General features: G+C 41.7%; 1 protein-coding gene across 1 annotated transcript; it reads right to left on the bottom strand.

The window, feature by feature from the left end:
* Nucleotides 1–5,251: 5,251 nt before the first annotated feature.
* rassf8b (Ras association domain family member 8b) lies at nt 5,252–23,043 on the bottom strand. Its single transcript, XM_058625233.1, has 9 exons — nt 22,688–23,043; nt 12,090–12,260; nt 10,008–10,358; nt 9,682–9,887; nt 9,352–9,555; nt 8,919–8,993; nt 8,441–8,563; nt 7,122–7,245; nt 5,252–6,701 (listed from the first exon to the last, which is right to left on the bottom strand). The coding sequence occupies exons 2-9, from the start codon at nt 12,199–12,201 to the stop codon at nt 6,586–6,588; spliced, it is 1,311 nt and encodes a 436-aa protein (XP_058481216.1). The 5' UTR covers nt 12,202–12,260; nt 22,688–23,043; the 3' UTR covers nt 5,252–6,585.
* Nucleotides 23,044–26,087: the final 3,044 nt, after the last annotated feature.

The following is a 26,087-nucleotide window of genomic DNA, read 5'->3' as shown; positions in this document are numbered from 1 at the left end:
TTTGCCTTATCAAGATTCATATTATTTAATACCTGAGGTAATCACCACTCCTCCGTGGTGCGAGCTGAGCCCGACGGAAGAAAAAAAAAAAAAACACATTCAGCCTAACCTGTGGTGCAACGGTATTTCACGGCAAATCACGAGTGTTAATCATCAGTCATTTGCTCGAGGACAGGGACCGAGGAGTAAAAAAAAGAGTGGGTGTCGGCATTCGGGGGGGGGGCAAAACTGATCTTAATGAGACCTGTGTGAGGAAGAGGATAAGCAGCAACTCTTCACCTTAAAACGCTGCGACTGTGGGCGCCGAGATGGCTTCATTAAGGCCCCGGCAGACTTTAGGGGCTGTCACTCCTGAAAACGGCCAGAGCAGCAAAGGAATGGAAAACAACAACACAGTAATAACGTTGACATTTACAATAGGCGACAGATATCATATCCAATTTCTCCCTGCACACCCTTAATTCCTTTTTAATTGCTTTTCCGTGTTGGTGACGGGATAAGACTGTCTCTCTTCATTTAGTGGAGAGATGGGGGAACGTGGAGTGTGTGTGTGTGTGTGCGTGTGTGTGTGTGCGTGTGTGTGTGGGCGCTGATGGCTCATGTTGTGGTGCCGGTGGTGCTGGTGGTGGATTCAGCAGCTATAGGGTTAGGGTTGGGGGCGAGTGGGGGGCGCTGTTGGTTGCACGCCAGTTGCAAAGCCAGTACTGACATCACTGGTAGCGGTTTCAAAGAAATCAATGTGTGCAGTCAAAAGCTTTGATTAAGCACTTTACATGTCTGACTCTGGTTTGATGAAAGTTACAGATGGATTAAAGGAGCGATACGCATGATTAACTATAGCAGTGTAGCCAGCAATTTGTAAGTTTACTTTTGAATATGTGAGAAACAAATAAGAAGAAGAAGAAGACAAATTTGCAAATTTGTGTTAATAGCGAGACCAGAAACACATGTATGGGGGGGGGGGGTTACCTTTTCCACCTATGATGATATAACGTGTTCCAAAAGTAGTCCAATCTTTCAAGAACTCGTCTTCCATGACAATTGACACCCCCGATGATGGCAAATCTTGGAAATAGGGGACGATAATTATCAAGAAAGAGCAGCACAGTGCTTCCCAATGTCCCAATTTTATTAGGGAGGCAGCAGTAGCCTGAATCTTTCCAATAGTTTACCAATAAAATTAGCCTCAATAATTTATGTCTGACATTTGTGATGGGTCGATAAAAGTGTTACAGTGATACAGTGTTTCCCCTCCGTTGTTGTCACATAAACAAAAGGAAATATTGGTCAAGCCCAGAAAACAATGTCTAATATAATATTCATTAACTGGTGAATGTTGGCTGTAGTTCACTAATCTAAATTAAGCTATTGACCTAATAATCTGCATAAATAAACACGTAACAGGATCTTGAAGTATATCGGAGATCCATAAAGAAATACAGCACTTAATATTTCAAATATAGAGCTGTAAGTGACGGGAACCGAACATCATGGGTCTATTACTCTGCCGAGTGACTGACGGCACAGCCCAGTGCACCACATAACTTGGCAACCCTGGAGTTACTTTTATCCAGCAGAGTGTGTGGTGGTTAATCAAAGCCCATCATTTCCATAATTCATGGATGCCCATCTGTTTGCCACCTACTCCCAAGCCCAGTGCAGAATAAACAAATCAGAAGAGGGGCCGAGGGGCTATTTAATGACAGCGTCAGCCGTGGCTTGTGTTACTATAACCGTACACACACACACACACGTGCTCGTCTCATCAGTCTTTCTGCAACACTATCATTCATTTCAAACAATATTCTTCAATCCATCTACGGTGTAATATTTGCATCTCGCGGTTCCCTTCAGATCTCCATCCCCGACAGTTTGTCACTAAAGCCTTGTCACACTATGGGATTGTACAGATTTCCTCCTGATAATATCTAACCACTCTGATGTTATTGCAAACCCAATGGGCTGATTAAATCAGCAGAGCTCACGATAGGAAGCGGGGGGGTGTGGGGGAGCCGATAAAGCTTAGAGGGAAGTTGATTTGTTGTATGAATCAGGGATAATCTTACCTAACAAACGTTCCGGCGGCAAAGCAGCCAATAAAAAGCTAAATCTGACTCCCCCTGAGTGGCGTGCCGTGTGTTTTTTCCATATATTGTAGTGACACAGAAATCATTTCCATGCATTAATATCCCATTTTTTTCCCCTCAAAGCTTCCGTCTCAAAGCAAACAAACAAACAAACAGAAAATAGAGCCCTGGTTAAAAAAAGTGGAAAGATACTGCAGTGGTTTCATGGCTGGAGGCTTGGTTGGTGCCTGCATGCTGAGAGCTGCTGTCACTTACTTAGGAGTTTTATTCTCTAATGAGCTATACTGTACAAAAGATCACCCAAAGTGATCCCTCTTTAAAACACACACACACACACAGGCTATTAAATCTAATGATGGCACCATGTAAACATCAGGAAACGACTGTAGACAAAAAACAAAAAACAAAAAAAGGGTTTGGGTGGACTTAACAGCATTTAACGCTACAGACCTTCAAGTAGAGACTGGTGTGAGAGGGTCACAGATGTAATCAGAGCTGCTCTGACCCGGCTGTTGAGCTCCATTTAAAGTATTAAAGCTGGAATACACCGGGGAGACACTGAGGACAAATAACAATTCTTACAGGAGGCGGGGGGAAAAAAAGAAAAGATGAAAAAAACGTGTGATAACCAAAGTTCTCCAACTCTGTAAAGTACCAAAAGTGTCTCTCCAAACTTGAAAAATAAATCCAAAATTGGGTCTTATTTGGAGAAACTTTTATTCCTCTCAGTGTTGGCAGAAAATGTGTCTGCCAACACAAAGGAGAGAGCAGGCAGAGGAGCCGCGAGTGATTCTGACAGTTGCAGACGCGCAGGTAAAGACACTGCTGTGGCAGCCTTCCTGCAATTCAGATACGTATTAAAAATGAAGTTGTTCTTATCCTTCCTAGATGGAGAGAAGGTCACCCGAGCTTTTATCTCCCCTCGTTTAGACAACTGCAAAATGTCACTCCCGCGTCATCCCCGCGTCGCTAACTATCTCGGCGAAGCAGAAGCAGCTTCCGCGACAAACTCGCGCGTACGTTTCACATTCATTGCCCAAAGGTGAGCAGAGCAGCGTCTGCCATGGCTGACTAGTGACTACACACTGAGTGTTTGATATTGCCAAAGTGAAGGGTATGATTTCCGCCGAGTCCACTACTGTTGGGTGCACTTTGTCCGACAAAAAAAAAAAAACCCGGTTTCAAGCTGTTAGAGGTCACCGCACACTTTAAAGCCATGGAGATCGAGGATTAAGTCGCACAACTTGACAGACTAAATATAACTGCCCCCTAAAATGACTTTTCACCACTATGGAAGACATTATTCCCACTTCTTTAACTTTCTGACGTTTCCTCTTCTAACGATTAAACGGGGCTTTTGATTCCAACTGTTGCATGATGGGATTGCGTGATATCATGCTACCAGAGCTCTATGGGGAGAGCGACCTTGGCTGCTAGGTGATTGAGCTAACTAGCATAAAGTAGATGTGTCCAGCATAATTATTTCCTTGACCGTGTGGAGTAAAAGTAAAGTTTTTTTTCCACTCAAACCCAAAACTGCACAAACATGTGTGACAGCAACACACTGTATGTAAAGCTGTCGAGTTAGCATACGCAGCTAACTTAGTGCTACCTGCCTCTAGCTAGCAATGCTATGTTTACATTATTTTGAAGAGTAAAAGCTATTTTCACAGAAAACCAGATGACCACATTATGACTCTTACAACCCCAGTTTTATAAGCTAGTGTTTTGTTCCTTAAAAATAGCAATTAAATGTAAAAATAAATAAAAATTAACAAGTAAATCAAGCTAGTATCTTAAAAAGAGACCACACAGCATTATTACACTGTAGAGCAGTTTATTAAGTTATAATTTCTGCATTTTCTTTTATATATAATTTATATTCATTTATTGTTTTGGTTTCTTTTCCATTATTCTTGAATTTATCTTCATGTCTTTCATACTAAGTGGCTGAATTATAACCTGTGGGGGGGGGGATGAAACAGAAGATGAAGTTAATACAAAATAAAACATTTACTATTCAACGATCTGTCAATTCTAATTGTCGCGTTAATGCAAGTTAGTGATGAGGTTGTGTCTCAATGAAAGGCACTACAAGCTCATGAAGACTTGAACTTGCCCCAGTTTGTTTACTCGTTGTCAAATACATGCATTACAAGCCGAGACTACGGCTATAACATTAATCCCGAGCCAGCACAGACACTTTACTTTTCAAGTAAAGCTACATCTCATCCAGTAGCGAATCATTGCCTTGGTTACGCTTGTTGTCCTGTGTCTGTACAGGAGCTAAATAGCTTTCATCCTTAATTACTTTCTGTCCATTTCTTTTGTGGGTAATTCTGTGTCTTGAAATTTCCCTGAGCCGTGGCGTATCCATAGAAGCTTTCAAAAACCACTTGAAGGCCGTTTCCATAATGGCTCTATCATCTTGTCTTGTATATGCACTGTTATTGAGCGGCGCCACTGACGGCGCGGCCCGACGACAGTCATTGGCAAAGTGTCTCCGCGTGACGGAGGATAAATGTTAGTAAACTAGTGTCACGTTTGACACATTTACATTTGTGTTTGTTTGTTTTTTTTTAACTAACAGTGAAAAGGTTTGGCCATTTTCTGACGTTCATCGGCGTAGAATGTTAACAAGGCAAAAATGACAGAACAAAAAACTAATAATTGTCACATAATGGTAATTATTAGGAGTCCGGACAAAGCAATCACACATTCAAATCTAACCGCTCTCACACTCTGCATATTTTACTTCAAAAATAATCTACACACACTGATGTGATATGTTGACATTATATACAGGACTTGTGTTCTGTAAGGCATGCTTGTTAGGTACAAGGGAGCTGTGCCGAGTTGTGATGTGAATTCCTCTGGGTACATTAGCACGGCAAAACAAAGCAAGATGCTCCACACACTGGAAAGAGGAATTCAACCTTATTAATACACTTCCACCACAACAAATAGAAGTCAGGGCTGGTTTATATACGCTTTCAAACGAAGCTCCTGAAATGATCATTCCTGTGGCTGCCTCGCAAATTACAAACCTACGTGACGAAATCCCAATTTGTGAATGAATAGGACCGATTGTACTTGTGCACAAATTATATTTAACAGTGACGATGCAAAGGGACAAAAGTAAAAGTTTCATGCATCCACAACACAACAGTGTTATTTTGTACACAATTACAGCCTCTTATTCTTATTCACCCAGTTCATCGAGATAAGCTGCATAAATACTGTATTTAAAAAGTACATTCATCTAAGTAATTAGATTTTTCTTTTTCTTCACACTACCTTTGGTTCATATGAGACATCTTTCTTTAAGTTCTTTAGAATGATAAAAATCAAATGTGTGTGTGTGTGTGTGTCCCTGCTTCATGAACACAGTGAACCATGTCAAACACTGTACGTGGCACCTCAGGTAAAAACACTGACAGTTAAAGTGCTGAGGCTTTTGTTACAAAACAGTATGATTATGAAAATAAAGACAAAGAAATACAGACACACCGGCGTCCTGTGACCCCTGACCCTCGTGTGGAGGACAAAGCATGGATGGGAAATATCAACAGGAGCAGGACCAACTTACACAGTTAACTTTCAGCCGGCTAAATAATGTATGTTTTGCCACCACCCAGTGGTTAAACTGAGTACATTTTTCACGCTGGATTTTAAATGCAGACTCCAAGGCTATCATGGGGTTTTGTGGAAAAGAAAACATTTCATGTTTCTCCACCCAAACTGGAGCCATACTTTTCTTTTTTTGTAGCCTCCACCTCTATCTCTTTAATATAAAGGATTATATATGATCGACAGGAAATAATGAGGCAGATTTTCTGTTCAAATCCAATACAAAAAGTCCAAATTCACATTGGAACCATTGTATCTACTGACATCAGTTACGACGACCTCAGTGTCACCTGAACCGGTGCTAATGCTAAATAATATACGTTTAGTAGCTACCTTGAGTTTCTTTTACACATATTGAAGTCTGGTTTAAAAACAAAACAAAACACCAGAGTAAGGCAATCAGATATGGCTACAGTTATAGCACAGGTGTGACGTCACTGTTCTGTTTGTGCATGCTCATGCACGACTCTTTTTTTTCTTCTATGTTTGTTTATGCATACGTGTACATGTGTCCAAACTTTGCATCTCTTTAAATCCACATTGTTTGTCCGCTGGCTGGATTTTTCAAGACGAATCTTCACCCATTTCTTAAGAATCCAGGCAATGAAAATGGATATTGACATCACTTTGAGTGTCAGTTATGGCATGAAAGGTAGAGAGGGAGGCAGTGCAAAAACAAATCAACCATGTTTATCCTCCAGAACATGTTTTTTTTTCTCTCTCTTCAGGTTAGATTGTTTCAGTGTTTTTGCTCAGGAGCATTTTCAGCAGGTCACTTTTTTCGTTTTGACCTTTCTCTGTAATAGAAAAGAGTCCAATAGGACATCTGGCCGTGCCACTGCCAAAAATAATGTCACGTCTCCCGGGGTCAAACGTAGATCCCTTCTGGGTTGAGGCTGGAGGAGACGGCGCTCTGAAGAGTTCGGAGGTCGCTGGGTAAGAGGCGCGACGAGCCTCGTCTTCTCAGAGAGTCGCGTGCCACTTCTGCAAAGTTTTAAACCCACTATTAATTCAAAAGAAAACAACTGCAACTAATATTATTATTAACTGCTATTCCTTCACAGTATTAATAAAACGAGAAAGGCTTAGAGTTAAGACTGAATGAGAGTGAAATTTTCTGCTCTTCTTAGTCCGTGTAATAGGTTTACAGACTTAAGCCGTAGTCTCACTTTATACCAGTTATACTGTATATTTACAGTGTTACCTGCAATTCATCAGGATGCCCACAAAGTGGCACTGTGACCATACACATGTGAAAACATGTCAGTTGAGTGCCTTAAACTGAGCCTTTTAACCATGTGATGTTACAAATTCATGAAGTCTATGCTATGAGTTTGTTTGTGTGTATATATATATATATATATATATATATATACACACATCGATATGTGTGTGTATACGTGCCATTGTCCTCTGCTGAGGGCTGAGCAGGCAGCACGGTGACCTTGGTTCCCGTCTGCTGGATGAACTGCTGCAGGTTGACCTGTCGCAGCTCTTTTGTCAGCTGCTCCAGCTCCTGCTCTTTTTCCTGTAGACAAAAGTCAAACAATTATAAAATAAAAATCACCACTTCTTTTTTTTTCTTGTTTCACAAGAACGTTTGCGCTCATAGGTCTGCATCCAGTTTACTTAATAACAATAAAGACAGTGTGATAATCAGTTGTTAAACTTAAACCAAGGCAACTTTTATATGCCTTGGAAAACGTGTTTTATTCTTCCTTTTTATATATTTTATTACATTACTCTTATTAATAGAATTATAACTATACATTTTGAAACCTAAACATGTTTTTATTTCTTTTTACATTTCCTATTTTAACCTCTTTTAACACTTTCAGTCGTCGTTTGTGCTCTTTAAATGTTTTATTCCTCTTTTATATATTGCATTACATACCTCTTATTATCATTATTACTACTATATATTTTGAAAGCTAATCCTGTTTTTATGTAGTTTTTTTTCCATTTCATTTTAACCTCTTTTCACACTTAAACCCTAAAAGTCCTTCACAATCTTTTTTAATGATTTGTTATCGATCTTGTCGACGTCTTAAATGTTTGTTCAGTCCACCTTTGTGCTTGAAAAGTGCTCTCTACATAAAACGTGTGGACATTATTAACAGAGCATCATGCTCTGCTCAGGATCCGTCCGCGTGTCGCATCCCAGCGTCGACAGCTAAGGGCGAAGACTTAACTCTCAGATAGTTATGCAACTGCAGGCGAGGGACATTGCGTACTTACTCAGGCCTCTCTCTAATCAGGCAAAGAATGCTGTAATACCCTCCTTTCCTTTTCCCTTCTCATTACCTCACGCTTCCCACACCCTGCTGGCCCTCGCCTGTATATAGAACCCTTCAACTCATAGCCAAGGATCCACTGCACATCCCTGCAAGCCGGAGATTAAACTGCGCTCCGCTGCCCACAATTTAATGAGCTTAGATTTCTATGGTTCCACCTGGTTTGCCGGGGTTCAATTTTTACTCACTCACACACACACACACACACACACACACACACAGAAGCAGCAGCAGCAACTTTTTAATTAGCACTTTTCTGAAATCAATCTTCTTTTCAGCACCACACTGATATATTAGGAGCAGCCGCTTTTGAGAAAAAAACAATAAAAAAAAGGTTCTTCAAATTCCTGGCAATGTGGACGTGATGTTGTGAAAGATAAAAAAAAAAAAAAAAGGAATAAAACACTGAGCAGGAGAATCTGAGCTGACCTGTAATCTCTTGCCTGACTGGCTGAGCGAGCGCTCCAACGCCCTGCAGCTGCTCTCCAGCCGCGCCGTTTGTTGGCTCTGCATTTCCAGCTCTGCCCTCACTTTCTCCAGCTGGGACTGCACCTGAAATCCAGAGTCGAGGGAGGAGGAGGAGGGGGGGGGGGGGGGGTGGAGAAGAGGCGAAGCCAGCACTCATCAGGACTTCACAGAGGAGATGGGGAGTAACTAATCCTTTGTATCGTTAAAACATGTAGGAGGAATTGAATGCTTAAATGTGCTTTGAAGTTAAGTCCCCGACCACGTGAAATAATGCAGTGTTGCAAATTGTATTTTTTTATTTTAGTTCTTTTGTTTATTATCAAGAGTTAACTTCATTTCTTCACCTCACATTGAGTCATTTTACTTCCCAGAATCTTTCATTTTGGTGAACTTTTTTTTTTTTTTTTTTTTAACAATATCAGCAGTGACTGGACTCTACCTCCTCGTCATTGACCCTCTGGTTGAGCTCGGCCTCCTGCTGCAGCCGCTCCTGCTCCACGCCGGTTTCCATGCTCTACACAGTGTCACAGAAAAAGGTAAAAATGTAGTGCATGACTTTGTCAGTGATATTCAAACATTGTCACAATGCAGCTCCACACGTCTCTCGCAGTGTATGGATCTCATGTCACAAGGCTCAGGGGAAGTGATCGGTTTCATGTTCAGACAGATGGAGGCAACAGCAACATTGCTCTAGTAAAGTTGGCAGGCGGGACTATGACTGAAAACGGAAAGAAGTGCCCATGAAAAGATTTTACTGCTCAGAGGGGGATAGTTCAGCAGTTTGCCACTGCATACACACACAAGTCAGGTCTGATATGTCTGTAACAGTAGCTTAAAGAAAGTAAGTAAAGTACAGTAACAACATATTTCACCTGTATGTGCGCGAGATGCTCTGAAAGCTTGGCCTCGCACTCGCGCACACGGCCCTGCAGCTCGGCTAACTGTTGCCTGAGCTGCCGCTCGCTCTCCTGCTCGATCTGAAGCTCGTTCTGCCAGAATTCGTCCTCCTCGATCTCGGCGTCGTTCCTCCGCACCTGCTGCTCTAAGAGCAGAAGCTCTACCTCCAGATTCTCTCTCTGTGGACAGACAACACGACATTTTTCCGTAACGAGAACATTAGTAATTTCGGATCTAAAACCCGAGTAGATTGAGTCGACTTTTTCTGTAAGTAACAGGACTGGCAACTGTGGTTTTCCGCTCACTTCAATGGCTTCACTGGCGGCCTCCTCCCACTCTCCCAGCTCGGCCTCACAGCCCAGCAGACGGCTCTCCAGGGCCTGGAGTTTGTCTCTCTGCAGCTGCACCAGCCGGCTCAAATCTCTGGCCGGACTCCCAGGCACAGATGCTATTCCGCCGCCTCCAACTCTGCTCAGGTTCAAGCTCACACTGCGCTGCTGAGCCTGTTTGGCTGGAGGGAACGGATGGGTGAGTGGGATGTGAAAAGTTTGGTGACGAAGAAGATAAAAAAAAGAGGTTTTTAAAGTAGGTAGAGAAAGTAAAAACTTCAATTCCAAACAACACAATCTACCTTCAGCATCTCTGCTTCTCCCAAAGATCTCCCGCAGACCTTTGGCTCCTCCAGAGAAGGTCAGCGACTTGCGCTTGGGTTCCCTTCGCTTCAGCGAGTGGTCTGCGCCCGAAGTGCGGAACTTGGCCAGAGGTGGGAGGCTCTGGCGGTAGAAGCCTCGCTCCGGAACGCGAGCCTGCCTGTCAGAAGTGGGCCGCTCGCTGATGGACGGGCTGGTTCTCTGGAGTATGAGCTGCACATCGCTGGCATACTGACCCCACTTGTTCAGGGACACCACAGGGTTTTCGTTTGGAGCCAGGTGGCGCTCGGTATCCCGCCATTTCTCGATCAACGTGTATCTGCCGGTGCGTCCTAGGGCGGGGGTGGAAAAAGAATAAAAATAAATAAAGCTGAATATTAAATTTTTTACTGAGATGAACAAAAGGGAGCGCTCCACTGACCCTAACCACCAAACACTCATCTAATGAAGTGGACAGTGTCACCGCAGATCCACTTAGTGTAATGGACTTAAGCAGAGATGATGCTTTTGACTGACTCAGCTCATGTGTGTCCAATAAAACATATATACACACACACACACATATTCAGTGTTGTAATGTAAAGAAGTACAAATACTTTGTTACTGTACTTAAGTACAAAATACACATATCTGTTTTTTGCCAGACAGACATTTTGAGGCTTAGGTGTTAAGTGTCTTGCACAAGGACACATTAGCACACTAGCAAAGCCAGGAATTGAACCTACAACATTCTCGTTGAAAGACAATTCGCCCTTCCACTGAGCCACCATGGCTCAATCCCGACTTTAAAGTATCCCTTTTAAGGTAATTTATACAAGACTGTACATATTCAGTGTTATTGTTGGCGGTGCCTTCTCTTTAGAGGTCCCTCTGACATATGGTGTTCCGCAAGGATCTATGCTTGATCCCTTTATTTTCCATGTCGTGCAGATGATTTATATCACTGCAAAAAATGCCTCAAGAAAATATAACAAGAAAATATAACCACTATTGGGGGAAAATTACTTGTTTCAAGCTCAATCATCTGCCAGTGCAGCAAGAAAATGGCAAAACAAGGAAAAAAATACCTTGAAACAAGTCAAAGTATCTTAAGTATCTTCAGCCTTAATAAGTAAATAAGTGTATAAAATGTATCCATGGCAAAATAAAAAGACATAACATGGACAACACTGATTAACTCTTTAACGTCTCTCCCACGCTTGTTTACCAGTGTTTAGTGACAGAACTTTACAGTGGGAAAATTCAACTCAAACAGTGGCCGCGCTGGGAAAAAAGGGCGGGGTTCAATGGTTCACGGCCCTGTGTGTGTGTTATTGTGTGTGTGCGCGCCTGCATTCTTGTCTGTAGTGTTCACATATAGATAAGAGCTAAACACTAGCCCGTTTGCGCCCTCACCCTCGCCTTGCACAGTGAGGGTCCTTGTAAAAAAAGAGGCACATTCATCACTACAGCCATTCACATCAAAACGCCCCGGCCGGGACAAAGAGCAAAGGGAACACACAAAGGGACAGTGAATGCCATAACTCATGAAACACTGTCACTGTGAAACACGCTGCACTTTGTAGCTCTGAGAGAAATCTTCTGCCGGGGGTTGGGAGGGGGCTTGAATTCGCAGGTGATGACAAACAGAAGCGGCGCGTCGACTTGTTTCTCTGCATCCGAAACGCGACGTGTCAATGGAGTTAAGTGCGTCGCACGGCTCATTTCATTCTGTGCAGCCCCATTTATGCCACATATCTCTCGGTGTGTCCTCAAGTCGCTTTTCATTTTCATGCAATTTATCATGTGCAGTGTGTCTGACAAGCTGCCAAGCCAATGTTGGACACAGTCCACGTCACATGAATGTCACCATAGGGATTTGTGTAGGACAAGATACCATTTACACCGTTTTTCCAGCATGAAAGTCGTCTGGAGGACTTTGTCTCAAATCCGCTCCTCTGTGGTGGTCAGGCTAACGGGAAAGTATGAGTTCCCCATTCGGTCACCAATATCTGATATGTACAGCTGACATTTTAGTTGATTTATTTGTTCCAGCAGCATACAGTTCCTCGTTCTGAACTCACCAATAGCTTGTGCCAAAGCGATGACCACTTCCTGACATGTGGTGAACTCCGTGACCCCGCACACGATGCGCTGCACACCGTCCACCCACACTTTCAGCTCCATGGCCTTCATCCAAAGGCCCTCATTCCTCCGCACCACAAGGGGGAACTAGTGACGGTTTAATGTGCATTCTAAAAAAGACAAAAACACACACACGGTTTAATGCTGGTAAAGCAAAACATTTAAACTTTACACAGAGAGAATTGATCAAATCACTTTATATAATATAATATATTATTGTGGCAAACTGCAAGTTTTTTTTTAGCATCTTTCATTTTATTGTTGTGGTTCATTCATTTGTCAACAAACAAAAAAAAAAATCAACACAGGTGTTATAATTCTATTTGATGGGTTTTAATCAGGTGGAAAGTAATGAATTACATTTACTCGCGTTACTGTAATTGAGTAGATTTTTTGTGTACTAGTACTTTTTAAAGTCATTTTACATTTGGAATCACATCCTTTATAGAGTAAAAACAGGTGAATGAATGATGACAGGTGAACGATAAGGACAGGTGGATGACAGGTGAATTGGCACTAATTAAGATCCCCGAGTGAGTGAAAAAGTGAAATTATTGTGTGACCTTTGACCCATGTTGACCGATACATTATGCGTTGATACATAATTTACTTTGTCAGCACTTTAATTTAAGTTTTGCCTTTAATTAAAAACAATTCATGTGAGATTTGTGTCCTTTTTGCATGACACAAGAAAGAACCTTGTCAAAAGTCAAGTAAATAAGTACATTTTAAACAAGCTACTTTCTTTACTTTAACTTGAATACATTATTTAAAGAGCAAGCATTAGAGAACACACACACACACACACACACCAGCTCTGTGAAAAATCAACAGCTCACCAACATGCAACACTTGTTTCATTGTCACACTATTCCTGTTGCGCTGCTAATAATAAATGACTGCACCACATTTGTGTGTGTGAGTGTGAGTGTGTGTGTGTGTGTGTGTGTGGTGCAGTAGCTGCTGTGTAACAGGGCCTCGTTCAATACCGTTTTCTCATTTGCTGGTGTGTCTGCGCAGGAAAAAAAAAAAAGCTTACAGCGGTTGCAAAAGCGTGCAGAAGGAGAGGGGAGCCATTTCAAACTGCTGACACAAGCGCGTCAGCAGCGAGGCAGTCATTACGGACCTGGCAAGGCCACGACAGTGAGCCGGAGCAGCGGAGCAGTGAGGGAGCAGGTGCCTAATGCTCACACTCGAGCAATCCTACAGGGCATCGGCCCTCGTTTTTCCCTGACAAGGCCATCAGCTCTGCTCTGATCCTTGACTTTCATTTCACTTGAGGTCTCCCTTATTACAATTTAGTCGCCTCTCATGTTCATCACAGCTGGGATGGGACTCCCATCTCTCCTGCTATTTAACCGCCACTGCCCCGCCCCGGAGGCCCCCTTCCTCTATAGCACGCTCCTATATGCACACGGCGTCCAGTGAGGGCAAAGCTGCCCGGCATTTGGTGCAGAGCAGGATGATTTGTAACTGTGGGCAGATTCTGCAGGAACCGTCTGAACCCAAACACCCGTTTACAGCGCAGTAAATGAAAGTATCGCCGTGAATACAGCTCAGTGTGACATACAACAGTGTTTGTGTGTGTGGGGTAAACAAATCAAGGTGAAAGGGCAGAGGAGTGAGAGATTGTGGTGCCCGGAAGACGGAGTGCAAATACTATTGGAATGAACAGGAAACGTTAAAGCAGCACAAACTCATATCCACAAAACACAAGCTGCCGATATAACAACATAAAAGAAAATGTATGAGAAAATGTTTCACTTAAACTATAGTGTGCAACTTTTAAATATAAACAACATGTGTTCCATTAATGGACAAATGAGTTTAACCCTTTAACACAGAGCGTATCGCCGACGACACGTTTGGGCAAGCTGTGTTTGCATTACCGTAATTACGCCGCGGTAATTTATGCTATCGGAAAAATCCCAACAGTTTTAAGAAAGCTAAGAAGTTGCACTTCAAAGCGGAGTATGTGGTCATTATGGTCATTTTACTGTCGCCGGGTGCGGGAAGCTGGCAGATGGACACAATAGCGTGATTGTTCTAGTAAAAGGGAGAAAAAGCTGCAAACACGTGACCACCAAACTTTTCACAAGTGAATTCTACCGCTCAAAAAAACCCGGATGTTCAGCAGTCTTTGCCCTTGCTCGACCCTGCACGTGCTGTATACACAGAAATGCTCCCTAAGTCAGGGCGGATAGCTTTTCTGTGAACGTTTCTGTTCAAAGACCAAAAAAAAAAAGCAGAAAAATCAACAAGAGGTTAACAAAAACAACAAAAGTTATGTCTGAAACTTTTAATCCATTAACAATACAGCATGTGTCAATACTACACACTGTTCTGGGAAAGAATGGTTTCATTGTGTTCACAAACGGGTCAGTGACACGGTTTCGCAACAGACGACGCGATGACACCCTCCACTTTCACAGCTGTGGTCGAAATGTTGTAATGCAATGTTTATTCTATGACGAGCGATATCCAGATCACGCTGAGCGCGCCGTGGTCGGGTGACACGAGCTTGTTAACCTGAGATTTCTCCAGTACACAAACACACTGTACATCTATGTGAAGAAGTTACACCTAAGTCATTCACTCGTCTATGATACAAATTACTCATTAAACTCATTCTCACTTAATCAAAAAGTCCAGATAAATGATTTCACTTGCTGATGAGATTCTCACACACACGTTAATGTGCTCCAGTGATTTTTGGGAGACATTAAACTGGCAGCACACACTTTTATATTGAATTAAAACGATAATTTAAGACTCTCTTCGTTCCCTCACTTGGAAACAGTGACGACTGACCACTACGTATGACAACTCTTCTTTTTTAGGGGGGGCATTATTATTATTATTTTTAAAAAGTCCATGACTCACTCGCTCCCACCAGCACCTTGGCATGAATAAGAGAACATATGCTCGGAGATGTTTGGTTTTATCAGAGGGAGCGTACAGCTCAGTGTTACAGGAGCAGAGGAGCAGCTGCGCCGGAGCAGATGTTCTGCGTTTCTTAAGTGGAACTGAGCAGACCCGCGCGTGGGTACGCATTTTTATAAATGTCGTACCTTTAGAAGCCGTGACGTCAGAGAACAGAGAGCAGAGACATCCGACTTGTGACTGAATGCCGATTTAACGCAGCGGGTAAATTGCCGTGAGAATAATACATACAGTAAGTCCTTATATGGACATCCTGGGGGTGTGTGTCTAAATGTCATATTCAAAAAAATGTATAATTTAAACTTTAAAAAATGTATTTTTTCATATTCTTATGTGTTGTTGAGTCGAAGTTAATATTATATGGCATTTTTGGTTGGGATATAAAGTAGCAATAATTGTGCAGAAGTCACAAAATAGACCGTTTTTCTTTTGTTGTGTGAACTTTGAACTGTGACGTACCCAAAATCAATCCGATTTTTAAACATTTTGAGTACTTTTTGCTCAGGTGTGTTTATAGAGTTGCTGAAAATGGAAAAAATATTCCATTAGTAATGGGAAAAAAGCGTGAATGGGGTCATTATATACAATTTCTTTTAATTTACATGAGTTACTTTCAAGCCCCTGCGCTGCCACAGAGTGGATAAATAAATCATATATGGCTACACGACGTGTTCTCACACACACACACACACACACACACACACACACACACACACACACACACACACACACACACACACACACACACACACACACACACACACACACACACACACACACACACACACACACACACACACACACACACACACACACACACACACACACACACACACACACACACACCAGTATTCTGCTGCCGCAACATGTGTGTTTCTATTTTGGTGCAGCTTCACTTTAAGTGTATATGTCCGTATTTAGTAGCACCAGGCCCGCGGCTCACTCGCTGAGCTGTACATTATGACGGAACGGCGAACTGCACACAGCATGTGTGAAACTTGCTGGAATTTCCTTTTTCATGAGTCATAGTTGAGTAATAAAGAGACAAAATCAAAGCTGCGTGTTCTTGCTTTCCATGGCAGAATGAGTCAACATCATCACTGGAGAGACTATGAGTAGATATTGCAACCAAATATGGATGAAACGTAAAAGGGAGTTTGTGCATTCGTGTCCATGTTGGTGATCCATTAACTTCACTTTCAGTAAAAAATGTTTTTATTCCACCCCGTGTTGTGTTTTATGTGCATTTTTAGTTTATTTTATAAGTTAAAACAACCCTGTGTTGTGTTTTACAGATTTATTTGCATCTTTTGTTTTATTTCAAAGCTAAAACAGCATTCTTCTACTTCTTCCTTCCTCATTTCACCCTGTGTTGTGTTTTATAGTTGTATTTGCTTTTTTAAATTCTATTTTTCCCTTTTATTGGGAAGCACTTTGAGCTGCTGTACAAATAAGGTTCATTCTATGAAAATAGCAAACAAACATTCCGAGCAAAACCCAGAATTTAGATCTTACATTTTTATTAGTCGTTAGAAACTCAATCCTGAAATTTGTGTCCATTATAAAATACATTTTTAATACCCTAATGTGCTTGATATGGACATAAAACTGTACTTTCTGGTTGAAAGCTGAAGCAGAAAATAAAGTGGTACTTTGTGTATGATGTCGTTGGGTCTCACTGGTAATTAGTGGTCATATATAAACCTCGTCTGTCTGTCTGACTGTCTGTCTGACCTCTGTCTCGTCATGAGTTTCATTCAGAGGGAAAGAGGTTTTGACCGCTAATGCTGAAACAGTGCGTGTGGATGTTATTGGAACATATTACTGGTGGTTGTATAAGAAAATAAATGGAGTTTTCAAGAGCAGGTTTGTCTCAGACTTCAGACGGCGGAATTATCTGTGAGTCAATTCTAGAGAATCTACTGACACCGAGTGTGTTTTTCTAATATGCCCAACTGTTAATGTGAAGTAATGAAAATGGCAAAGGTCATGTCACTTTTGTGATTCTAGGGTGGTGTTTTTGAGGTTAGATGAGAAAAGGATTTTGACAGACAGAGGGACCAAAAGGTCAACGCTGTCAGAACAAATCCACAACTTTCGCCGCCGCAGCCTTTTAACTTTGAGACACGAAGAATCCCGTGTCGTCTGGGCTGTGAACTGCTGAGCTAAACTTAGTGGTGACTTCAGTCTGCCGCTGCTAAAGTTTCATTCTCCGGATTCCACAGAAAGGCAGAGCCTGGGAGGCGACTCAAGTGTGGAAAGTCACCGTGTCGTATTTGTGTTTTTCCTCAGGAACGGGGCCGTCGCTCATGGAGCCTGCTCAGCGTGAGAGCTCCTTTCATTTTAACGTCTTAAAGAGTTATCAACGATATTAAAATGAGGAAAAACATCCAGCAATGAGCTCATTTCCTGCCGTGTTTGTGCTCAGTGGTTTCAGCTCATTGGTAGATTAAACTTTAACAAACTCATTGATCAGGTTTGAACCCCGACCTTTTGTTACTTCCGGTAAAATTCAGACAATAAAAACTTGTATCTCTGTACTTCAATGAGTGAGAATTCTTTCTATATCTGGCAGTTATTCAACCGTTTAGTAATCACGGTACTGAGCTCACTTTGCAAATGTGTGACGCGCTGGTGAATCTCGTCTGTGATTGGACGGTCGTTCCAAGGAAATCCTAAGGTCCTACCGTAATGACTAGTATATGAGCGAAAAGCTCAATTTACTCTGATTTCCTTTATCCATCCATTACATGTATTTTCTACCACTTTATCCTCCACATGAGGGGGGTGCTGTGCCAATCTCAGCTGACATAGGGTGAAAGGCGGGGTCACACCCTGGACAGATCGCCAGTCCATTTGAATATCGTAGATATCACAATTGGTCTAGGAGTTACGGTAATGAGTACAAAATCCTGACCATGTTAAAGCCAATATCTGCCGATACCGATAATATCGTGCGTCCCCACTACTACAGATATACAGTGAGCAATATTTTTGCTTCAATATGTTAAAAGAATACAATTTAAAAACTTGCTAAGTGTAAATGTGGTGACATAGAAGCAGTAACAACAAGATCAGATGACGATGATGCAATCACAGGCCAATTTTTAAAGTAACGAGGAGGCAGTGGGAGCAGGAGGGGGTGCACAGACAAAGGAGCATGTTGTAATGTGTGTGCCTATGTGTGTGTGTGTGTGTGTCCACATGGCTAGCTGGATGCAAACAATCCCTCGCCATGGCGACGCAGCTCTAGCTTTGTCCGAGCTCAACACAGATGAGCGCATTGATTGGGGGCCTCGGTCTGGGAAAGTAAGCCAAACAATCGTGGACAATTAAGAAACAGCCCGTGCTTTTCCTGTCACTTCCTCTTTGTCTCGTCTGAATGTGAGGGTGTGTGTGTGTGTGTGTGTGTGTGCGCACTGCAGCGGGGTTTCCTCCCACAAACTCTGATTTAAGCTTAAGCATATTCAGGGCTGATGTGCAGCCCTGATGGAGATTATCAGAGTCAGCTGGAGAGCAGGGAGTCACGTGGTTCTGGTTAAAGCACCTGAGAGGGGAACTAATCTCTCACTCCGGCTAAATAAACATATTTCACGTAGAAGCTAAATGAGTCTGCACTGGAACTGAAGACGTCCACAAACAGTGTTAAATCAGGAGGATTCATCGCTGTACTAAATGTCAGGCCTTTCAAAACGGAGAAACCAAAGGCGTAGCAACAAGACAATCCCCCTGAGAGGGGGGGGGGCGCGCTCAGGAAAGGCTGATTAACAATTTTGTGAGAACTCCCTTAAACGTCCAGAGTGGAAGAATTAGTGACATCTCCCGGTGAGACTAGGGGGTGTAAGAAAATATCACGCTGTGGAGCTAAATCATTAATTGTTTTCGACCGATCTCTGCCGAAAGTCACAAACTACGATACAGATCCTGCAATATGTCCACATGCTGCTCTCCAGATGTTTAGTGTACAGTTTTGTTTGTCAGTTTGTGTCCTTTTAATGTCACAGTAAACAACAATAACATCACTATTGTCCTCTGCCGATGAGCGAAGGCGGCGTGGACGCAGGCCGTGCTGTGATCACAGCACCCTCTGCTGGATAACTTTGGGAACTACTTCAAACAGTCTGATGTTTTAAGAATGTATGTAGCCGTTAAGAGAGAGTTGTGAACAATTGAATTTGCCGATGCTGAAGAGCAAACTTAAAGACCTATAAATTCTCCAGTCGTCCATATACAGGACACCATTGTTGGTAACATTTGTTTAGCTTCAGGGGACACAAAAAAGAAAAGCTGGGACTGACATTGGCACTCTTACAGCCACGCTACCAGCGAGACTAAAAATAGCCACAGGAAGAAAAAAAAAAGCTAATGTCAGCAGGTATCTCCATTACGAAGAAAAAAAATGTAGATTAAATTAGGATTTGACTCTCGTCCTCAGACCAGATGTCACTTTTCTTGATGGAGTGTCCCTGCGCCTCGTCATTACACGGAGTTTCATGAGGACTGTTATTAACACACACACTCTGCAGTCCTAGTGTTCCCTCTCATTCATGTGCGCGCTGTTGAATGGAGACGACCTTTTACAGATTACTTCCGCATCAACCTCGCCAGGTTGTGCAGAGTGAGGAATAAAGTTGATTTCCCTGTGAACAAAGAGCAATTTTTAATCCAACTGAATCAAAAACAACCTTAAAACGGCACCGTTTCCTTCATCGTATGTGGAGATAAGTTGTTTTTAATTTGCTGCAGACACGAGGTATAATGTAAAAGCTCAAAATTGAGTGGACATTATGTTTATGTCCACTGGTGCGGAGAAAACAACCACCATATAATGAGTTTGGGTGACCAGAGTGCTACCTTGCAGTCTCAAAAGTTCAACCTAATCAGCTTTATGGAGACAATAAGCCTTTAACCCTTTAAGACTCGGAGCTTAGTCGGACCATGAGGTGATGGGAGGAGAAAAGAGAGGAGGTAACGAACACTGGATTCACCACAATCTGTGCAATTTGAGTTTTAGTTAATTTTGCACACACATCAGTTAGTGATGGCTAATTTAATCCATTACAGTAGTGAACACACACACAAGCCGGGTGCAGGACAGTGGGCAGGATTTGAACTGGCGACCTTCCCGGTCACAAGGCCAATTCTTCTCCTCTTGACCAAGCGCTGCCATAACTTACATACTGTATCCCCCACTTACATTAAAAGTTAAGATAAAGCTCTGTGGCTTCAAAAACACTTGGATCTTCATGTTTAGAGAGTTTAGAGAGGTCACTGTAAATGTGGGTTGATTTAAAAAAACTTATTTATCTACTATTTATTCTAGAGCTCCAGGTATTAAATCAGATTAATCATTGACTAAATCTGACAGAACCTTAATCAGCAACTATTGGGATTTAATCATCAATCAAAGCTGCTTCTCAAATGTGAGAATTCATCACTTTTTACATAAAGTGAGCAGAGAGCGATCCCCAAACCTAGAAATGTTTTTGTCCACAAACCAGAATGATTCACTTTTAATGATTTCCTTTGTTATATGGAGCAAATAAAGCAGAAAATATTCACATTTAAGAAGCTGAAAAAAAAAGAAAATCAGAGAACTTAACTAATCGTTGGAGCCCTAGATTGACTGTCTTATTGCAGCCATCATTCTTCTAGAACACAGTGATGATCTCTGTGTAATACTGTGGCATGAAACACATCCTTTATGATGGGAGTGAAGTAAAAGGTGGAGGTGGACCATGATAGAACTAATCATTGGGACAGACTTTTACAGAACCTGTCAAAACAAATCCCTTAGATAAAGTGAAGATGTTTGATATCAAGAGTCAAACCAAAAGAGGCAGAAACTGCTGTGAGATTGGACAGTGTTCACGATCTCGTACCCTGTCCACACCTTAATCAGTCTGCTGTGTTATGTCTGTTTCTTACACCAAACACATGCTACGTGTTTGTGAATGAGTTCTGCCCTTGCTTACATGATCTCACACACACACACACTTCAAGGACTTCTCTCCACCTCTGCTACTGTTGTCGTTCTGATTCAGTTGAAGGAGCTCTGATTAAAACCTCTGCTGAGTGAGCGCTTAGAGCCAAACTCTATTAAGAGATTCATCACTGCAGGGCTCAGCACATCTCTCTATCTCTCTCACACACACACACACACACACACACACACACACACACACACACACACACACACACACACACACACACACACACACACACACACACACACACACACACACACACACACACACACACACACACACACACACACACACACACACACACACACACACACACGTACAGTGAGGACCCTCATAGACAATGCCTTCCCTAGCCTCTTACCCTAACCTCAACTATTGCAGCTAAGTGCCTTTACCTTCACCCTAATCTAAACCCAGTTCTAACCCTAAAACAGGGTCTTCATTGTCCCCAAAAAGCCTTTTAAAGATGTGAGGACCAGACCAAATGTCCTCACAAAGCCACAAATACAAGAACACACACTTCCTGCAGGAATCAGATATGACACCTTGTGTAGAATCCGTCCAGATATTTCTACTGCTCCTGCCACTAATGAATATCAAATTCACTCACAGCTTGTGAGTGAGTGAGTGAGTGAGCATCCGAAGCAGCAAACCAAGACAGGATTGAAACAACTAATCGATTGTTAATCAGTAACTAAATTAATCTGCAGTTATTTTGATAATCGGTTTGAGTGTTACTTGATTGTTCAGCTTCTTAAATGTGAATAATGTTCTGGTTTATTTTTCTAAATAAAGAGAAATTAATAATTTACAAAGATCAAAACGTGCGCCATCTTGGCAGGCCGATTGGAGACGTGTTGATCAATAAAGTTGAGCAATTTTGTATAGTTTTTGTTATTTAACTGGAGGGAAAACTACACATTTACAGACTTTAGAAGTTAGGTAAGTAAGTCGGTAGTAAGTTAGGATCGAGACATGGTAGCTTTCTTTCAACGGGAAGGTTGGGGGTTCAATTCCTGGCCCTGCGAGCCTATGTGTCCTTGAGCAAGAATGGGTGAATGACAAAACTATAGTGTAAAGCTGCTCATCAAGATTAGATTTATAAATACAGACCATAACACCAACTCTTCTTCCTCTGATTTTATTTGGTAGTAATGAGTAACAAAGTTAGTTAGAAGAAATGTACAGTACAGATATGTGAATCTTGTACTTAAGTACAGCAAAGTATTACTTGTACTTGACAACACTGGTGTAACGTGTAACGACTTATACATGTTACTGGGTTTGTTTTGAAGCAGGAGGAGGTGGAATGGATGAATATGGAAATAATGCCAAAAAAGAGAGAAGTTATGCAACTACAACCACATTCAATCCTCTACAGATATAAGGTCTCTTTAAAAGCCTTTTTTTAAGTTAAGTGAATTACTTAATGGTGGTCTTAGAGGACAGTTGGCCTCCTCAGTGTTGCAGAAATATTACCTTTCTCTGGATTCAACCATGCATTATTTCTCATTTGTTTGCGTCTGATCGCAGATGTTTTGAAAGCAGCAGTTTTTAAATAGAGTGACGCACTGAAGCATTTACCGCACAAACACACGCACACATACCTGTAATTGAGCCCGCAGATCACAACATGTCACGGTCTCCTCCTGCTCGTGTTCCTGCTGCTGCTGCTGCTGCTGCTGCTGCAGACTCACTTTGTTTCCCAGTGGAGATAAAAACGCAGGAGTTCATATGATGATGCGGGCCCACACGGTCTGTTCCCGACACGAGCCGCGCCAGTTCACGGTGCGGTGCGCCGCGCACATCCGCGCGTCTGTGTGGATGTAAACATGCGTCCGTCCAGTCGTCGGACATCCGACATCCGCTCCTGCTCTGTGCGTCACCGAGGGAGAGAGACACACCACAGAGACATGGAGAGAGAGTGAGTGACTGAGTGAATGTGTGAGTGTGTGTGTGTGTGTGTGTGAGAGAGCGAGAGCTGCTGTAAATTACATCTGAACAGAACTGGGACAAACCGCAAGGCATGATGGAGCCGTTAAAGCTGCACTGCACTGCACCGGCGACGCAAACCGGACCGGACGGATCTGCTTCTGTCTGATTATCACCAACACTTTATGTTCAGTGAAGATATAAGTGGGGAACATGTATGACAACATTCTACCCGACATCACTTAGTTTTATATAAATACAGTTATTTTATTTTATTTAGACATTTATAGAGCGGGCACAAATGCATTAAACGTTATTTCATATGAAGTATATGACACGTGTCATGGAAGGAAGAGGATTAGGGACAAATGAAAAAAACATTTGGAAAACAGCCTGAATTCTGAGATTAATGTCAGAATTCTGACTCCCCCCCCCCCCCCCCCCCTCTCAGAATTCCAACTTCTGAGAATTCCCACATTCCCCCCACAGAATTGATTTTTTTTCCCCTTCAGAATTTAGAATGAGAATTCTGAGATTATCCCAAAATTCCCACTTTTTCCCTAAAAAGATTGCCTATTGCTCTATGTCAGCTGGGATTGGCACCCGCGCCCCTTGAGACCCTTATGTGGAGGATAAAGTGGTAGAAGATGAATGGATGGATTAACCTTTAACCAGGTAAATCCCATTCAGATTAAGAAATACTCTTTCCCAAGGGAGACCTGGCCAAGATAGGCAGCAATAGCCTACATAAAAACACAAATAATAAAATAAAAGTTACACACTGAATAAAAACAATGACAAATGAATAAACAAGGTATGTTTACTTTCAAATCACAGATGTCTCAGAGACAAATCACCATGGTCAAACAATAAAAAAGAATTTAGAGGATAGAGGATTTAGGAAATATGACGTTGAGTCTTCCAAGTTGTAAATCAAAGTCAGAAGAAACATGTTTTTCAAAAGATAAATCAAGAACTTGAAGAATAAGTAGAGAAGACGCTTGATTTTCAAATTTAATTTAGGAGGGAAAACTCTTTTCGTAACACGATGTGAAATTAATTGAGCGTTCAACCCAAATACCATGCTATTTTAAGGCTGCTTCATGCTAAGAAATGGAAATGTTCTGGATGACTTTGTGCATCATTTCACACACACTCGCCTCACAAAATACACATACACACTCTGACATAATTGGTATCTTTGGAAACACTGCAATCTCCACACCAACGGACACAGAGGCGGTATCTGGACACGGGCTGAGAACATGTAATTTAAGTAGGATGTTTATATTCCCATTGCTGAGTTATATTCAGTGTCCTGCTGGCTTTTTTTTTTACTGCCATGTGGCAACAGCCAGTGAGCTTCACTCCTCACAGCCAAGAAACAGCAACATGTTTCTTTTGGCGACGCTGTTTCACTTGAGGAAAGGTTATTTTTTTTTAAAAAAAGGAATGAGAATCTGCTCGTTTAAATTCCAGCCAACACATAGTGTATGTCGTCATGTCTCACAGCATTAATCATGACAGCTGCCTGTTGTGCTAATGATGCAGAAACATGTGGCTTTCGGCTTCTTTTTTTAGATAACTGTAATTTAGTGCTGAAACACCCTCAGCTTTTGACAAAATCAGAGTCACTGATTTCTAATCTGTGTTGCTCAATTAAGCAGCGTCTCACACTCCGTTTTTTTTTTTGGTGGCAAATGACTTTACATGACTCATAAATTTAATAAACCCCAAGATTTGGATCTTTTTTTTTTCCTGCCAGCTTTTCTTCTAATTGCAGTCATTGGTTCCAGACTTGTACATTTGTACATAAATCAGATTAGAATTTAACTCCGAGATTAATCCTCAACATATGGTTGGGCTGCCGAGACAACCAAGCGGTGATCAGTCATCAATATTTTCTTGCAGGCAGTGGTGACATGGTTTGACAGATCAGATCAAAATCTTTAACCCTTAGGACCAGGTCTAATACTAGTCACACTCATACCCCTAAGCACAAAAAATGTCCTTTTTAGAAGAAATACATAAAAAATTATACATTATAATATATTCTACTTTCATTGAGCTGATTATTTTTCATCTACATCTGACCTACCTATTGATATGAAATACGATTCATTTTTAAAGATTTTAACCCTTCAAATGCCAGGTTTTTGGATATGTCAATGAGGAGGAGGGGGGAATTGTGCCAGTGCCATCTAGTGGAAATAGCATTTTTTTTCTCCATATGCCAATTTTGGCCAAAAACACTCTCCACACAATCTGGTGGAGAGTAGTAAGAATTATCACTTCCAAGGCAAAAGCCCAGATTGACACCCAGATACTGTTTAATTAAATGTGTGTATTATGCTTTAATGGAAGTGAGATCAAAAATTGCAGTTTGAATGGGACATTTTTTGCACTAACACTATGATTGTAACACTTTTGTTTGTACACCGTGTATTTTAGCTTCACTGTCAAAGCTGAGCTGGAAATAAGATCAAATAAGAATACACAATCTTACCAAAATTCCTGAAATATGCATGAACACAGCCAAAGTTATCAAAACAATGCAATCTTCCACGCACAAGCACAGAAAACAACATCGCTAAATCTCAATCACCAATTTAACTGTCAAAGATTCTGTTTTTGAATTTCCTTATTTTACATATCTCCTTGAATACAGATAGAATACAGACAGAACACTTGAATACAGAGTGGTCATACAAACGTGACATTTTCTGGTGTTGATGATGCATGAAACTTCTAGTAATGAATGCGCACCGTCCAATTAATTGAATTAATGTGAATAATATTTGAAACTATGTGGTTGGTGATGTGATCCTTGCCTAAAGTACATATTCTCAGGCTACAGAAACCAAATTATTTTAGAAAATGTTTAGTGATTACACTACAATTTAGACACTCAAAATAGGTGTCTGTGCATCTCAAAGTTAAAGATATGGCAGAGATCATGTGCTGGTACTTTTTAGATGGTGTGTACAGACTGTACCTTCTCACTTTCTGACCAGGTTTCTTCCACCTGTTAGGACAAAATCCCATTCGTGCTTCTTCTCTTCTTTGTGATGTGAT

This window comes from Solea solea, chromosome 3 (assembly GCF_958295425.1).
Source record: "Solea solea chromosome 3, fSolSol10.1, whole genome shotgun sequence".
NCBI lineage: Eukaryota > Metazoa > Chordata > Actinopteri > Pleuronectiformes > Soleidae > Solea > Solea solea.
Note: the sequence above shows the minus strand (reverse complement) of the source record. Positions and strands in the feature narration are given on the sequence as shown.